This window comes from Myodes glareolus, chromosome 3 (genome assembly GCF_982192425.1).
Source record: "Myodes glareolus chromosome 3, mMyoGla1.1, whole genome shotgun sequence".
Classification (NCBI taxonomy): Eukaryota; Metazoa; Chordata; class Mammalia; order Rodentia; family Cricetidae; genus Myodes; species Myodes glareolus.
In genome coordinates, this window is record NC_142028.1 from 21569010 (window position 1) to 21583479 (window position 14470).

General features: G+C 44.7%; 1 protein-coding gene across 1 annotated transcript; it reads right to left on the reverse strand.

The window, feature by feature from the left end:
* Positions 1–223: 223 nt before the first annotated feature.
* Gabarapl1 (GABA type A receptor associated protein like 1) lies at positions 224–9006 on the reverse strand. Its single transcript, XM_048432334.3, has 4 exons — positions 8660–9006; positions 4770–4848; positions 3662–3780; positions 224–1465 (listed from the first exon to the last, which is right to left on the reverse strand). Exons 1-4 carry the CDS (start codon positions 8747–8749, stop codon positions 1400–1402), a joined length of 354 nt encoding a protein of 117 aa, XP_048288291.1. The 5' UTR covers positions 8750–9006; the 3' UTR covers positions 224–1399.
* Positions 9007–14470: the final 5464 nt, after the last annotated feature.

Consider the following 14470-nt stretch of genomic DNA (forward strand, 5'->3'; position numbering starts at 1 on the left):
AGAAACACATGAAGCAGCGACTGTGCACTTACTTGAGACACACCAGGCAGGCTACACTAGCATTCACCCCTGGACAACATCTAAATGAACACATATACATCTGACTCTATGTAAGTGTGCACGACCAACCCCACACCCACTTCCATCTCTTTGAAAACTCAGGTGTCCACGCAACCTTCATTCACATGCAAACCAAAAGAAAAAAGGAAGTGACAATCCTGAATTCAGGTAGATTTTTAAGGTAAGCAATTATTTTATTTTCCTGGCCTGCATCATTGACTTCAAAGAATCGGAACCTGCAGCTGACAGAGCAGACGTACACATTGCTCCCAACAGGGAGGACGCTCCTCATGTGTTGAGATGAATTGAAATGTCATGTGTGAGTGCAATTCCGGCTCCCACCCCCTCCCCACATAGCTAAATGAAAATGAATGAGTAAAACTCCCCATGAAACCCTGCAGTCCTCACTCCATCTTTCCTGAAGAGCAGATGGCATGGAGGCAAACGGCTGGCCAATCACTTAGCATTCCAGTGCATGTGAGACTGAAGAGCCCGCAGCAGGGGGAGGGTAAGTGGCAGGTGGGTAATCTTGCTTACCTTGTGCCCTGAACCTTCCACACGTAGACACACTGACCCAGCACATGAGAAAGCTAAAGGAAATGCTAGAGGACTGATCCTGAGGCTCCTGAAATTCTAAGGTTCTTATGGGATGAGGAGCAGAGATGCCCAACCCCGAACTCCAGTTTAATGCCATTCAATCTACCGGCAATCATAACCACGTTTCTGCACAACTCTATTTCCCAAAAAAACTCCATCTAAACATTTGTGCGAATGTCCACTGCCACATCTGGGGTGGTGCTATGACACCTGTGTGGAAGGAAGAAAAGGACCAGGAGAGGGAGGAATTGGAGACAGAGGTCAGGGGTCACAATGCTTCAATGACAGTGAGTATTTTTTGGTCCCTTAGTATGGTCCCCTACAGCTCCTAAAGCATTTTCCCCCTTTCCCTATGTGGCTTGTGCAAATGCCAAAAATCAAACCTCTGCCCAAAGAGACAGGAGTTGCTGCTGAACTGTATTCTTCTCTAGTGGCCACCTTCCCTCCTCCCAACCCTCTGATGAAACTGCAGGAACACTCACAGCAAGGCTGTGAACGATGATGTCGTCCCCATCTGGCTCTCACAGCCAATGCAATCCAAGTTCTTCCTGGGCTGAGGAAGCAGAGAAAACTAACAATGGAGCTTGTGAAAAAAAGATGACAGTGTGTGTGGGATGATGTTTTCCGATGTCTTCACCTTGCGTCTCCTCCATGGTTGGGAGCCAGCCCTCTGGTTCCAAGTCCCACGCGCACCCCTCCCCTACCCCCAAGTCCAGGCGCTCCCATCTGCTGGGCTTCTGCCTCATTTTCCATAGACACTTTCATCACTGTAGGCCACATACAGAAAATAGTCTTCCTCGTGGTTGTCCTAAAAGGAAACAAGAAGACAGTAGAAAATACTAAACATTCATGTTCATTGTCTCTATGATTCTGAGTCTTGCATGACCTTGTGGAGAAGACATATAGGTCATCATTAGTCCCCATTAAAAGAATGGAGGTACAGCCCAGGGGTAGAACACTCTCCTAGCATGTGTGAGGCTCTGGGTTCAAGTTCTAGGTAAGGGAAAAAGGAAAAATTAAAACAAAAAAAGAACAAAGAATTAAGAAGAGGTGTCAACTACATGATGAGCTCTGGCTTCATAAAAGCAAGATTTATAGAGAACATATTATATCATCAACAGCAGGAAAATAACCATATTAAGCCATAGTCTTAAAAAAACATTCATTCTCTAGTCATGGACATTTTCTTTTTTTTCTTTTTTGTGGGGGGATGGGTCTTGAGACAGGGTTTCTCTGTAGCTTTGAAAGCTGTCCTGGAATTAGCTCTAGTAGACCAGGCTGGTCTTGACCTCACAGAAACCTGCCTGCCTCTGCTTCCCGAAGGCTGGGATTAAAGGCGTGCGCCACCACAGCGCTGCAACATTTCCTTTCACAGTGGTCAGCAGTGACTACTGAGCCTAATACTGGTCAGCGTGCACTAATAAGTGATTAATGTTTGGCCACATATAATTTATCTAAACTGCCCCCTCCAAAGTATAAGGAATACTGTGGAAGAAGAGGAAGAAAGAATTTAATGGGGGCAGGAAGTCAGTGGTAAGGTGACCATATTTCTGTAAACACTCTTCCCATTGGCCTGCAAATGACCTTGGCCATAAGAGGTCTAGCTGACGAGAGAAGCAGCAGTAGGAGGGAAGAGAGAGGGTAAGGGGCAGGACGAATGTGATTGAAATACTACATGCACAAGTACGAAAGTCCAAAAGCAAGTACAGTTCAATGTGAGTAATAGAACCCTGAAAGCTGGTCTACATTTTCAGTAAAATTCTTTCAACTTGTTTTTTTTTTTTTTTTTTGGTTATGTTTTCAAAGTTTTAACAAACAAAATATTGGGAAATAATTCTTAATTTGGAAAGAAATATTATTTTATGGCTGGAGTAGGGGTGAGGCTAGTAAAGCACTTGCTTTGCAAGCCCGGAGGACCTGAGCTCAACGCCAAGAACCTGGATAAAAATGGCATGAGCAGTGTAGTGTGTTTGTAACCCCAGCTCTTGGGAGAGAGAAAGAGGAGGATCCCTGGGGCTCATTGGCTAGACAAGCCAGTATATTGGTGTGCCCTAAGCCCAGGAGAGACCTTGTCTCAAATGGGGCACAAAGTGTTCTTGAGGATGACACCCTAAATTATCCTCCGACTTCCACCTGTGTGCACACATATGCGAGAAAAAAATGACGACGACAACAACACAAAACAAAGAAACAAAACCCCTTCACTCTAGCAAGGAGAGCAAAGCTATCACAAATACAAACCGACATGCACAGTCATGGGGAATAAATGCTGTGGAATATGGGCTAGACCAGGGGCTCCTAGATATGCACGTGACTAATGGGGCACAATGGGAAGGCAGCACCTTGTGTGACAGTGTTCAAGGAGAAGTACAGTTGCAGTCTTAGATCACATCATTTATATATGAAGTCCTAACTACAGCTTCTCCCCACTCAAATTCTCCCTTAATTTTATAATTTAGCCCATTCACTGTACGTACTCAGACAACGGGAACCCTTTGTGGTCTTAGGCTTGTTCTACAAAGAAGAGCATCTGGATGTGGTTGACATAAACCAGATCTGCAGAGTTCACGTGGGAACTATGCTGACAGAGCTCCGGGTTCAGACTGAAAAGAGGTCAAGTGTAGCTGGTGTTTCCTTTCTCAGGTCTACCGCTAGATGGGGATAACCGGCAAGCAGGTGGTGTGCACAGTTCACTAACAAATTATGCTTTCACACATAGAACGTTGAGCTCCCGGTGATCCCTTGCTACCAAGATCTGCTCAAGCCAGCAATAAAGCACCATAGTCAGACAAGATTGAAAGGAGATTTCAAAAGATTAAACCGAGAAGGTGCTCCATCCTGAAAGGACAAGGACGGGGTATCTAATCTCCCAGCTTCACACTGCTGTGTGTAAGAGGATCCCCATTAAAAACACCTCCTGCCCTAGTTCCCAGGTGTGTTAACAAACCCTGGAACCAAAGCTAGGGGAGGCCAGGCTGCTCGGTATTGTGACCAAAACCATTACCTCATACAGCTGGCCCATGGTGGCACTCGTGGGAGGGATAGTGTTGTTGACAAAGAAGAATAAGGCGTCCTCAGGTCTCAGGTGGATCCTCTTCCGGATTAAGAAGTAGAACTGGCCAACTATGGGAAGGAAACAGAGAGCAGGGCAAGAAAAGAAAAAGGATTAAGGAAAGAGAAAATCTCAGGAAAACCAAAATCTACTGTATCTATCCCTCTTTAGGTTAAATATAAGCTTTTCAGACCCAAATACTATCTAAGATCCTTAGTGGCAAAATAGAAACTGAGGCCTGTATAGCCCCTGAAACACCACAGTGGGACTGCTTCCCTTTCCCCTTATTCAGCCTCAGACACAAAGTCAGCACACCAGCCCAGCCTAATGACTACTGTGGGGGAGTGTAATGCAGATTGAAGCATTCCTGTCTAAAATGGACCCCTGATGCCTTTCTAGCTGCATTCCCACCCAGAGAGCTAACAATACGGAGAGATCCCTGGACTCTGGATATCCCAGCATGATGAGGCAAGTGTTAGGGTGATGAGCGTATTTAATGGTTGGCCTTTTCCTGCAAGCAATGTAAAGCTTCTGGAAGGCTAATGGACAAATGCATGAAGTCCAGGGCAAGCATCTAAAAGAATCTGTCTAGAGTATTCTGAAAGCACCAGGCATTTCATTAGGAGCAAGGTAAAGACTAAATATAAGATATGCTCGGGCCTGCAGGATTTATCTCACAAACAGACCTACATTTAAGAGATAAAAGCATTTAGATAGGAATCTCTAAAATGTGACCCTCCCAAGACACTGGGCTGGCTTTGGAACAAATCGACCTCAGGATCATGTTAGCTAATATTTAATGTCACGTCAATTACAGACAATTGCTCCTATACGCCACCGTGCTGCTTTGGTGTCTTCGGGAATAAGGCACGTGAGTAAGGCATTGGGAAATACCAAACAGCTGGAAGCAAGGACAGAGTGTGTGTGCCTGTCTGCACAGGTCCGCTCCCTGAAGAACCCATGCATGGTCACAAGCCATTCAGTCACCAACTTGGACTTGAAATAAAGATCAAGAATGCTTTGCCTCGAATGGAAAGTCAGAAGACGGAAAATCCATTACCGGTGAGGTCAGAGGGCACAAGGTACTTCCTCTTGTCCAGATCTGGGACCCTGGCTTTAGGAGCCTTTTCCACGATGACCTAGAAGGAGAACAGGAGAGGGGATGAAAACGGCAGACCCTAGTTATTCTTTCTTTCCACACCTTAAATTTGTCCACATTGTCTAGGCTCAGTGTCATTTTTCAGTCCTTGCTTCCAATGTTCCTTGATTTTACACAACTACAAATTACCTATAAAGAACAGTAAAAGACATTCACCTTATGGCATTTTATTAAAGAATCAAACAGTTGTTCTGTGTTTCTAGGATAGTCTAATGATCTATTTGCTTTTTGGTTTTGCCCCCCCCCCACCTAAAATACCACTTATGGACTGGGGAGATGACATGGTGACAAAAGCAGTGTGTCTGAAAGTGTGATGACTGACTTCAGATCCCTCAAGTCCCTGTGAATGCAGGGAGGATGTGTCAGTCCCGGTGCTGGGAAGGCGGAGATGGAGATCCTGGACCAAGCTGTCTGGCTGAAGTGGGAGGCTCGGGTTCAGAGTGAATAAAGAGAAGAGCAACCAAGAACTGTATGAGACATCAACCTCTGGCCTCCTCCACACGCACGTGTATCTGCACACAATCACGCACATGCCCCCTCACGTGTGCACGCCCTTACACGCATGCACACGGAGGGGGAAATGGCTTTTACAAACACACAAGATTACAGCTTCTATCTTCACTGCCTGCCAAAGGCCCCCGTGTTAAGGAAGTGCTCCTTTCTACCTTGGCTAGGCACAAGTGGTGGAAACATTAAGGGGTCGGATCTCATGGGAGGTTTAGGTCATTGAGCCCTCTGTGCTTCCACCATGATAATTGGCTGACTCACCACGGGCCCAAAGAATGGGGCCAGGTGAGCACAGACAGACTCTGAAACCAGTTGCCTTCTTACCTTCTAGAAGTTGACTGTCTCAGACATTGCTACGCCACACAGCCAACGTGGCTCAGATTTTAATCTTTGTGAAAAAATGTTCACTGCTAAGTGAAAACTACTATGAATTTTTTAATCATGAGGAACACTTTATGAGGGCAGTGCCCTGTACCATTCAGCGTTATTAACTATGTTAGGAGTTTAAGGGATTTTTCAATACCTACATTAAATATTTTTATAACATTCTTAAAGATTATACATTTTGTAACGAAGAAAAAGACACATAAAATCTTAGATGTTTATGTATTTACTTAGAAAACAAAAATATATTGCAAGAATATTAACATTGGATTCTTTATTTTGAAAAACTTATCTTAGATGTGAGAAATGAGAAATACCAAAAAGCTAAGAAGCAAAAATAGACACTGGACAAGTATCCCGAAATGCTGTGTGATCTTCAGGATGTCTGTGACCTCTCTAGGCTTCTGCACAAGCTGTACCCCCTACCCCCGAAAAGACCAAACAAGTACATGGAAATGCCTGGGTAGACAGGTGAATCCAAAGGTTCAAATTAAATAGAAAAGAGCTTGGGAAGGAGACTAGACATGGACCAAAAACCAGGAAGGAAAGAAGGCAGGCCACATAAGACAGAGCACAGAAAGCAGGGGGAGCCCTGGTAGTTACCACAGGGACTCTGAAACCTGGCAGCCCCCACCAAGAGGAAACTGTTTTCTTCATCTGTGGCAGGTGGCTCTACCACAGGGCTGTTTACAAATGTTTAAAAATACTGTGTCCGGCAGTTCCTGCTATTGCAGGTTCCTAGCACTCTGTTATTTTGAGATCCCATGACCCCCCTCTCCCAAGGCCCACGTCTTCCGAGGCCAAGCTTAAGTTGTGAGTCAGACTGCCTTAGAAACTTAATGGCTTTTCGTAAACACCTGAACATAGTAAGATTGAGTTCTGTGCCCAAGGTACAGGAACTCTGGTTACATCCCTGAAACAAAACCACATCTCTGAGGCTAATGGTAAACCCAGTGATAGAGAGGCCACCAGGAAAAGGGCTCCAGCCCCAGTACTGCGCCCTCCCCCACCCTAAACCAAATCTCTGGCATTTAGCAGAGTTCTTCTGCCACAACCAATTTCAGAGCCATAGGTCGAGAATCTCTCAGGATGAGGATCCATGAGATCTGAATGAACTTTTCTTAGACTATAAATTATCACTGAAATAAAACATTCAACATCAAGTCATAAGCAGGAAAAGAATAAGGAACTAAAAGACTCTGGGGGAGTGCAACAACCAACTGAATGAGACAGGCTCCTGGTTCGAGGAAATAGACGGGTTTCAAATGAATTTGGAGACGGGTACACTTGACAGCTTGTATTTCTGTTTAAGTTCTGAATAACGGGGCGTAGATATCCCTTAAGTTTCCTGGCTGGCACTGGCCTACCAGCTGAACTCCAGACGGCAGCAAGACTTAACCTACTTCCAGGACTCAACCATAGAAGGTAGACAATTCTGGTTAACTGAACTGTATCACAAACTGGAAAAAGGCGGCAACCTGAAGGTCAAGGACCAGCACTGTCAGATCTTTGGGTGGTGACTTCACTTCCCTGTGCTTCAGGCTATTGTCTATAGCGCAGGGATTTTGGTTGAGTGAGGTGAGCCACTGACTATGCAGACAAGGCATTCAGAGCGCTGCCTGCTACGTGGTCCACGTGTCATTTTAAAATACTAAGGGGGTGGGGCTGACAAATTCAGAGAAAATTTGAAACACAGAAATAACGTGTGAAGGGCTGCGTACTACGGAGACACAGCTATCGCGTTTCCAGCTTTTCCCTTAAGACCGTTGTGTGTAATTCCTGGAAACTGGTGAAATATTTAACTTCCCCCCTTCCTAATAGGAAATGGGGTTGAGGAGATTTTTTCAGTTGGGCCTACGTTTCTTCTAGTAGCCATAGCTGAGAGTCGGACTGAGGAAGAAGCTCCACAAAAGTACTTAAGCATCAAGAAAAATTAATAGGCAAGTCCAGCTCTTTTATCCTTTAAAGTTTATGAGCGATGTAAATCTAACATCATTGCCTGTACAGAAATAGAGAACGATTTTAAAGTCCCCTGCTCCTCCATCCACCATATCTAACAGTAATGTCGCCCTCGGCTTCCAATTCTGCTGCGCAGCCTTCAAAAGAGGAGAAAAAGCAGGCAAGTGGGCGGGGGAGGGAGTAAAGGGAAAAACACCCGGATGCTGAGGGCTCCCTTAATATTTTTCTCCTTACTGCATGAACTAGGGTTTGGCTGTTTAAATAGAGGTATAATTCGTGGCAGAAATGGTTCTCAGTCCTTGCTCTTGGGGCCCAAGGACCCAACCCATCAGCAGTTCAAGGCAAGGCCTTCTTTAGCATCGCGTGGCCAGGGAGACAGCAACGATGATGAGGCAAGCTGACTGTGGCGCAGAGAGCGTGACCTTGTTTGCAGGGCCGGCCTGGTGTAGCTCCCCCGCCTCCTAATTCTAAGAAAACGCAGGGCAGAATCTACTGACTTCCCAAGTTTTTCCTCCTACGCTCAAGGAAATGAGGACGAAACTCGGATTCATGGAGAACCACGAAAGGCAGACGTGGATGGGCACAAGGTTCACCGCACCTGCCACTCCAGGGTTGCGCCACGTTCTCTACAAACGGATTCGATCTGGGGCCCCAACCCAGTGGCTCCCGCACACAGAGGCCGCCACCTGCACATTCCCCACCTCCAAGAGAGCTGAATTCTGCTGAGTCACCCACCTCGCAGGTTGCGCTTTTGAGATGCCAAAGGTGTGCACAGGCCGCTAAGGATTGATTATGTAATTCCGGGGACCCTCTTGTGCCAGGGTCACCCGCTAGTTCCAGGCTACCCTTCTGCCACAGGCCAGCGCCCGGATAACCTCCAGTTCCCGGGCAACCAGCTCCCCAATTCCCCAGCTCGCCCGCCCCTACCCGCCCCCACTCACCGGCACCCGGTCCGGGTATTTCTTCCTAATCTTTTCACCTTCCTTTTTCCGATACTCGAAGGGATGGTCTTCCTTATACTGGAACTTCATGATGGACCGCAGGTTTGGGGGGGCTCCCCGGACGGGGCCTGCTCCGCGCGCTGGTGACTGTGTCTCGCGTCTGGCCACCCCTGGTCAATGTCAGCCTTATCACAATCGCTCCACACGCGTCAGCTACCACGCGCCCGTCGCCGCACTACGTGACTAAACGTCTGGATATCTCCCGGCCCAAAGGTAAAGGACCACCAGGTAAAGAAATCGAGAGGCTTTTCCGAGAGCTGGGAACACAAAAACACCAGGGCGGTGTTGTGACATCACGGAGCCCCGCCCCTATCCCGCCCCCGGCGCAAAGGATTTGCTCGATAGGGGTGGACAGAAAGCTTGAATATTTGTATGTGTCTCCTTCACGCCTAAGTTTTTCTAAATCATTCTAACAAAAATCAAATATCATTTTCTGTTTTTATTGTTCCTATTTTAGACAGAAAATATTTTTTAACCCAAAGAATGCTCTAACAAATGTCTTCTTTCCTCCCCTTCATGTTTCTTGCTTGGTGCCCAAAACAAACACACAGGAAGAAAATCCAGCTGTTTCCAGAGCAATGAGGGATCAGTAGTCTGGTAGAGGAAAAGCGCCAGGCGTCACGAGATCTGTAGCCCAGAAAGAAACGTCCTGTGCTTGCATTTTGACCTTTGCCTGGCACCCGTGGCTGGCCTGGGTTCTCCATCCCAGCTCCTCCTCTCCACTCTGGCGTCCTTTCGTTTGGATCTGTGCTGGAACTGGTACTGAGACAACATAAACAGAGCGTGACTCAGGGATTTGAGGAACCCGTCAGGGTGAAGAGCATGATGTCATCAAGGTTACAAGCAATGGCAGCGATGAACACTGGGCTTCATGCACGTTCAAAGGAGAGTTGAATCCATTCATTTTATCCTGTTCCAGTCAGTCCTGGGTTTTTTGAAAATACAGAGGTCAAGCAGTTTAGGTGACTGTGGTCTCCCCAGCAGTACTTCCGGGGACAGGAAAGTACTGACCTGCAGGACAGTTGTCCTGATGGAAAGACCTCATGGGAACCAAAATCTCTAGTGCAAGACCCTAAGGCGTACAGAGAGGATCAGACTGGATCCCAGGCCCCTCTGGCACACCAGGAATCTTTGGATGCTGGGTCAGCCTTCTCATCCTACTGGTAGTGACTCCCCAAACCTATATTTGGGGAGCATTAGAAATGGTAAAGATAGAGATCAGGGATGTTTTGTGTTGTTCAAACAAAATGACTTCTAAGTGGTACCGGGCAATCAGCACGTGTGGCCAGACTTTTTCTTTCCCTTTCAAATTACTCTCAGTGATTTGGCCTTCAATACCAATTTGGCCTTAACTCCCCAAACAAGAAAATGAAATGCATACCCCCTTCTGTTTTTTCTCCCAGGAATCTTTAAATTGTCCCTACATATAAAGACTGATGAGTTAATGCACCACATTGTTATGTTTATATTAATAATTTTCAGGTGTTGTTCCGACTGAAAAGAGTTTAATACCCAGTTAATCATTTTACGTTTGTCTTAAATACAATTAAGTCTTCCAGAAGAAAACTTTCCAACCATTTGAGATGAACCTGGGGATTAAAATAGTAATATTGTCGTTTTCTGAGTGATCTTCAGTGTTTTTTAATAGATGTATAATCTCAATTAATTGAAGCACAGTTTCTTCAGTCCAGTGACAATGTTTGCAGTGCATGAAAAATAAAAGGCGAAATATTGGTTAATCATCTAAGGGCTTTCTGAATGTTAGTGGCTTACATTAGAATACAAAATGTATTGGGAGCAGAAGAGATGGTTCAGTGGTTAAGATCACTGACTGCTCTTCTACAGGACCAGGGTTTGATTTCCAGCAACCCCCAGACAGTTCAAGACTGTCTGTAACTCCAGTTCCAGGGATCTGATGCCCTTTTCTGTCATCTGCTGTGCACTGCATGCTCATGGTGCATATACACACAAGTAGGCAGAGCACCCACACAAAACAAAAATCACTTGAGAAAGACAAAATGTATCTATTTCTACAATTTTACTATTTATTCTCAGAAGACTCTTTAAAATGTTGTATAGACGTACATTTAGAAATTAACAATCAAACAGATAAAAATTGTTTAAAATTCTTTTCTTCAACCAGACAAAACACAGGGTTGAAAAGGTCACATTTTTCTCAGGTAGCCACTCCAAAGGCTTCTTGTACTGTTCTGGCTTTTATGTTTATGAGATTGAAACTTTTTAAAAACTTTTTTATGCATATTCAGTCATGTAGAGGATTACAGGCTAGTACAAGCAATACCATCGTGCCCACTGCTTCAATTGTTTTCTTTCTATTTGAAAGTAAATTGGATTTCATCTCTGAATGTGAACATGTGGTTCATCATACTACATCTTAAAAATTGCTGGTTCCTCCACAATTAGGTGACATTGCACAGAGTTTAGTTATATGTCTCTTATCGAATGCATTTCATACCGCTCCTCAGTCAGACATTGCAGCTTGAAACTGAATATAAAGTTAAGCTTTATTTCCTTATTTATGATTATTTCTATTATCATATATATATGAATAAAAACCAGAATTAGGATACTGACCTAGATGTAACTAGCCATAAGTTAATGCAAATCATCAGAAAATGTACTTATTAAAGACTTTTAAAAAGAAGTTTTGTTTTTTTTTAAAGTTTTAAGTAAATGGTTACCCACAAATTAAATGCTGAAGATCATCTGTCTGAGACTTTTTGACTCCCATGCAAGGAAACTTTCTTGCCGCTAATGTCTCCTTCCTAGACACAGTGAGCACTTTGCTATCTCCCTGATGTGTTTAGCATCATGGGGAAATGACTTCCTCATTTTACACAGGGTTCTGCTTAGATTCAGGCAAGTATCTCAATATAGGGGAGATGTCAACAACTCACGGACCTGCTTTAACGTCACAATTGCCACCCACACTCACTCCTAATGGCATTCAATCTTGTTTTCATCACTTGTGGGTGGTCAAAGACAGACTAAAATGCCAAAATACATGTGTTAAGGTTTAGTTTTCCCTGTGTCACACGTTTTGCCTTATCCATCTATCAGCCTGCAGTCTTTTTTTTTACATTTATTTATTTACTATGTATACAATATTCTGTCTGTGTGTATGCCTGCAGGCCAGAAGAAGGCGCCAGACTTCATTACAGATGGTTGTGAGCCACCATGTGGTTGCATGGGAATTGAACTCAGGACCTTTGGAAAAGCAGGCAATGCTCTTAACCTCTGAGCCATATCTCCAGCCCCAGCCTGCAGTCTTACGAAGAAAGTCTAAGTCCTTAGAATTTCAATTCTCCGCTCTTCCACAGACAAACTTCAGAATTTCCTCCAAGATTGCCTATCCTCACAGGTCCCTGTGTACTTAGTTCACACTGGTAATTATGTCTTCAGAAGCTGAAGAACACCCTGAAATTTAGGAGGTGGGGATTAAAGAAAGGCCGAGGTCTCTCCTTCATAAGGGCACCAATCCCTACTATAAGGTCTTTGCCCTCATAACTTGATCATCTCCTGAAGGCCTCACCTCTCAGTACCGCTATATTGGTGAATGGCCGGAAGGGAGTCTGGTGAGGGAATTAATCAGTAAATGACCAACGTTCAGGTAGTCTCAGGTAAACACTAGATAAGGAAGACAAACTTGACACTCAGATAAGGTAGACCGATAGTTTGAGAGAGTCTTAACAGCATTCAGGGTCCTGGTTTCAGGTAGCATCCCTTTTGGAAAAGCTGTCCCTCACAAGATTAGACAATCTCCAGTCTTAGTAAAAGTCTCAGTCAGACCAGACTGGTACCCTGACTAACCAAACCAGCATTCTCTTCCTTTAATGGTTTGAATACCCCAGGAGGCAGTACCTCGTGCCATGATCTCTGCCATACCTCTCTGCCATGATCTCCTCAGGGCAGCCAGAGACCACCTGAGAACACACTGGAAAGCTCCTGGAGGAAATGAAGAAATGAAGAGACACATGCTTCTCAATCTATGAGACTATTGAAATAATGAATCCCCAAAATGGAGGTTTCCCCCAGGAAACTCATGCTGAGAGCAAGAAAAGCTACCAACTAGAAGAGGAATTTGTAAGGCAGAGAGATTTCAAACAGTTCTAGCAACTTGTTGTGTGACCTTCCAGGATGAGACTGAAACCAGATAACGGTGGTGGGGTGAGGGACCACACTTCAACTAGGATTCATTAGATATACATATCTTGGCCCTCTTTTATACTTTGATCCTGAATATGAGTTTGAGTGATTCGTTGGAGCTCTTTGTCCTCTTTCCCAATGTCTCCTTTCTCTGATTTCCAGTACTGATTTGATTCTTTTTATTGGCTTTTGAGGATGGGTGGCCAGACCAAAATTGGGACAGAGGCTATGACTCCAAGTTTGAAAGAACAAGACACAATTTTGGGTTACCTGTCTCTCAAAATGAGCTGACCCCAGGAAGAGAGGAAAGAGGTAGAGAGGAAAGATGGACGTTCCCAGTAGTTGTTGGAGTCATTTCCTCCAGAACCGTTTTCATCTTCCAAGTCAGCCTCCACTACTTTTTATCTCCATTTGGTGAAACTAAAAAGCAACTTGGGACTGTGTTTAGGATTTTCAGCCAAGTCTGACCCTTGATAGTCCTGTCTTGATCACTTCAGGCACTTCAAAGCACACTTCAGGCTTTGCTTCCCTTGCGATCCTTTTGAGTATTTTGGGGTCCTTTTAAACTTTTTGGGGAGTTGCCATTTGGTGCTCTTCTGTTGAAAAGTGCTGGGGTACAATAAAACAGAAACACAGTTGTGGCTGAGGTAGCAGCCTTTCTTGTCCATGGAATAAGATAGGTATTCCACTGAGACAGTGTCTATGAGTCCCTCTCCACCATCAAGATGACAGAATCTCACTTCCTACTCCACCACCTTTTCCTTGCCTCATGTCTGTAAGGCCCGGGTCTACCCCATCTTGAGGACAATTTCTGGTCAGCCAGCTAAAATATGCTGTTTGTTCCTTTGCTCCCTCAGCCCCACCTGGTGATTAGCTGTGGGCATTGTTTACTCCATCTTTGGTGTGGCCGTTTCCCACCTGCCTGGGGGGAGGAATTCCATTTGTAGCACCTAGGTATTTAAGGATTTCCCCAAGGTTGAATAAACAGCTTGCCTGATCTCCTTTCCAATGACCCTGGTCTCTTGTGTGTTCTTTCAATCTCCAGGCCCTTACCTGGCTTGCGTATGGTACAGTGGCACGTGAACTGTACTGAGAGGGTAACACAGAATGGATGTTACATATGTCTGGGAATCAGAGAGTTTGGCCAAGGGTTTATGCTACGAAACTTCCAAGATCCACAGAAAGCTATAAGCACCAACTCTCATATCATCAGAAGTGTCTCAGAGAGAGCAAAGCAAATGGTAGAGTCCAGAATTCATCTAACTCTTACTGTGCCTTTAAAATCTAAAGGAAATCATTTTATTCCTAGAATTTCACATCAAGCCAAACTAGTCTTTAAGTGTGGACATAGGTCAGGACCCTGGTGATGTGAGGGGCAATCAAGCATTTATTTCTCATGTACACATTTTCACGAAATGGTGCCAGTGTACAGAAACCAATCAAGAAAGGAAAAGTCATCAGATAAAGGAAATAAAACGTAAGACAATGGAGGAGGTGTCTATAAGATAACACAAGTGACTAATTATGGATATGTTAATACTCATGCACTACTGTAAGTTTGATTTGATTTCTGTTCCTGTGGTA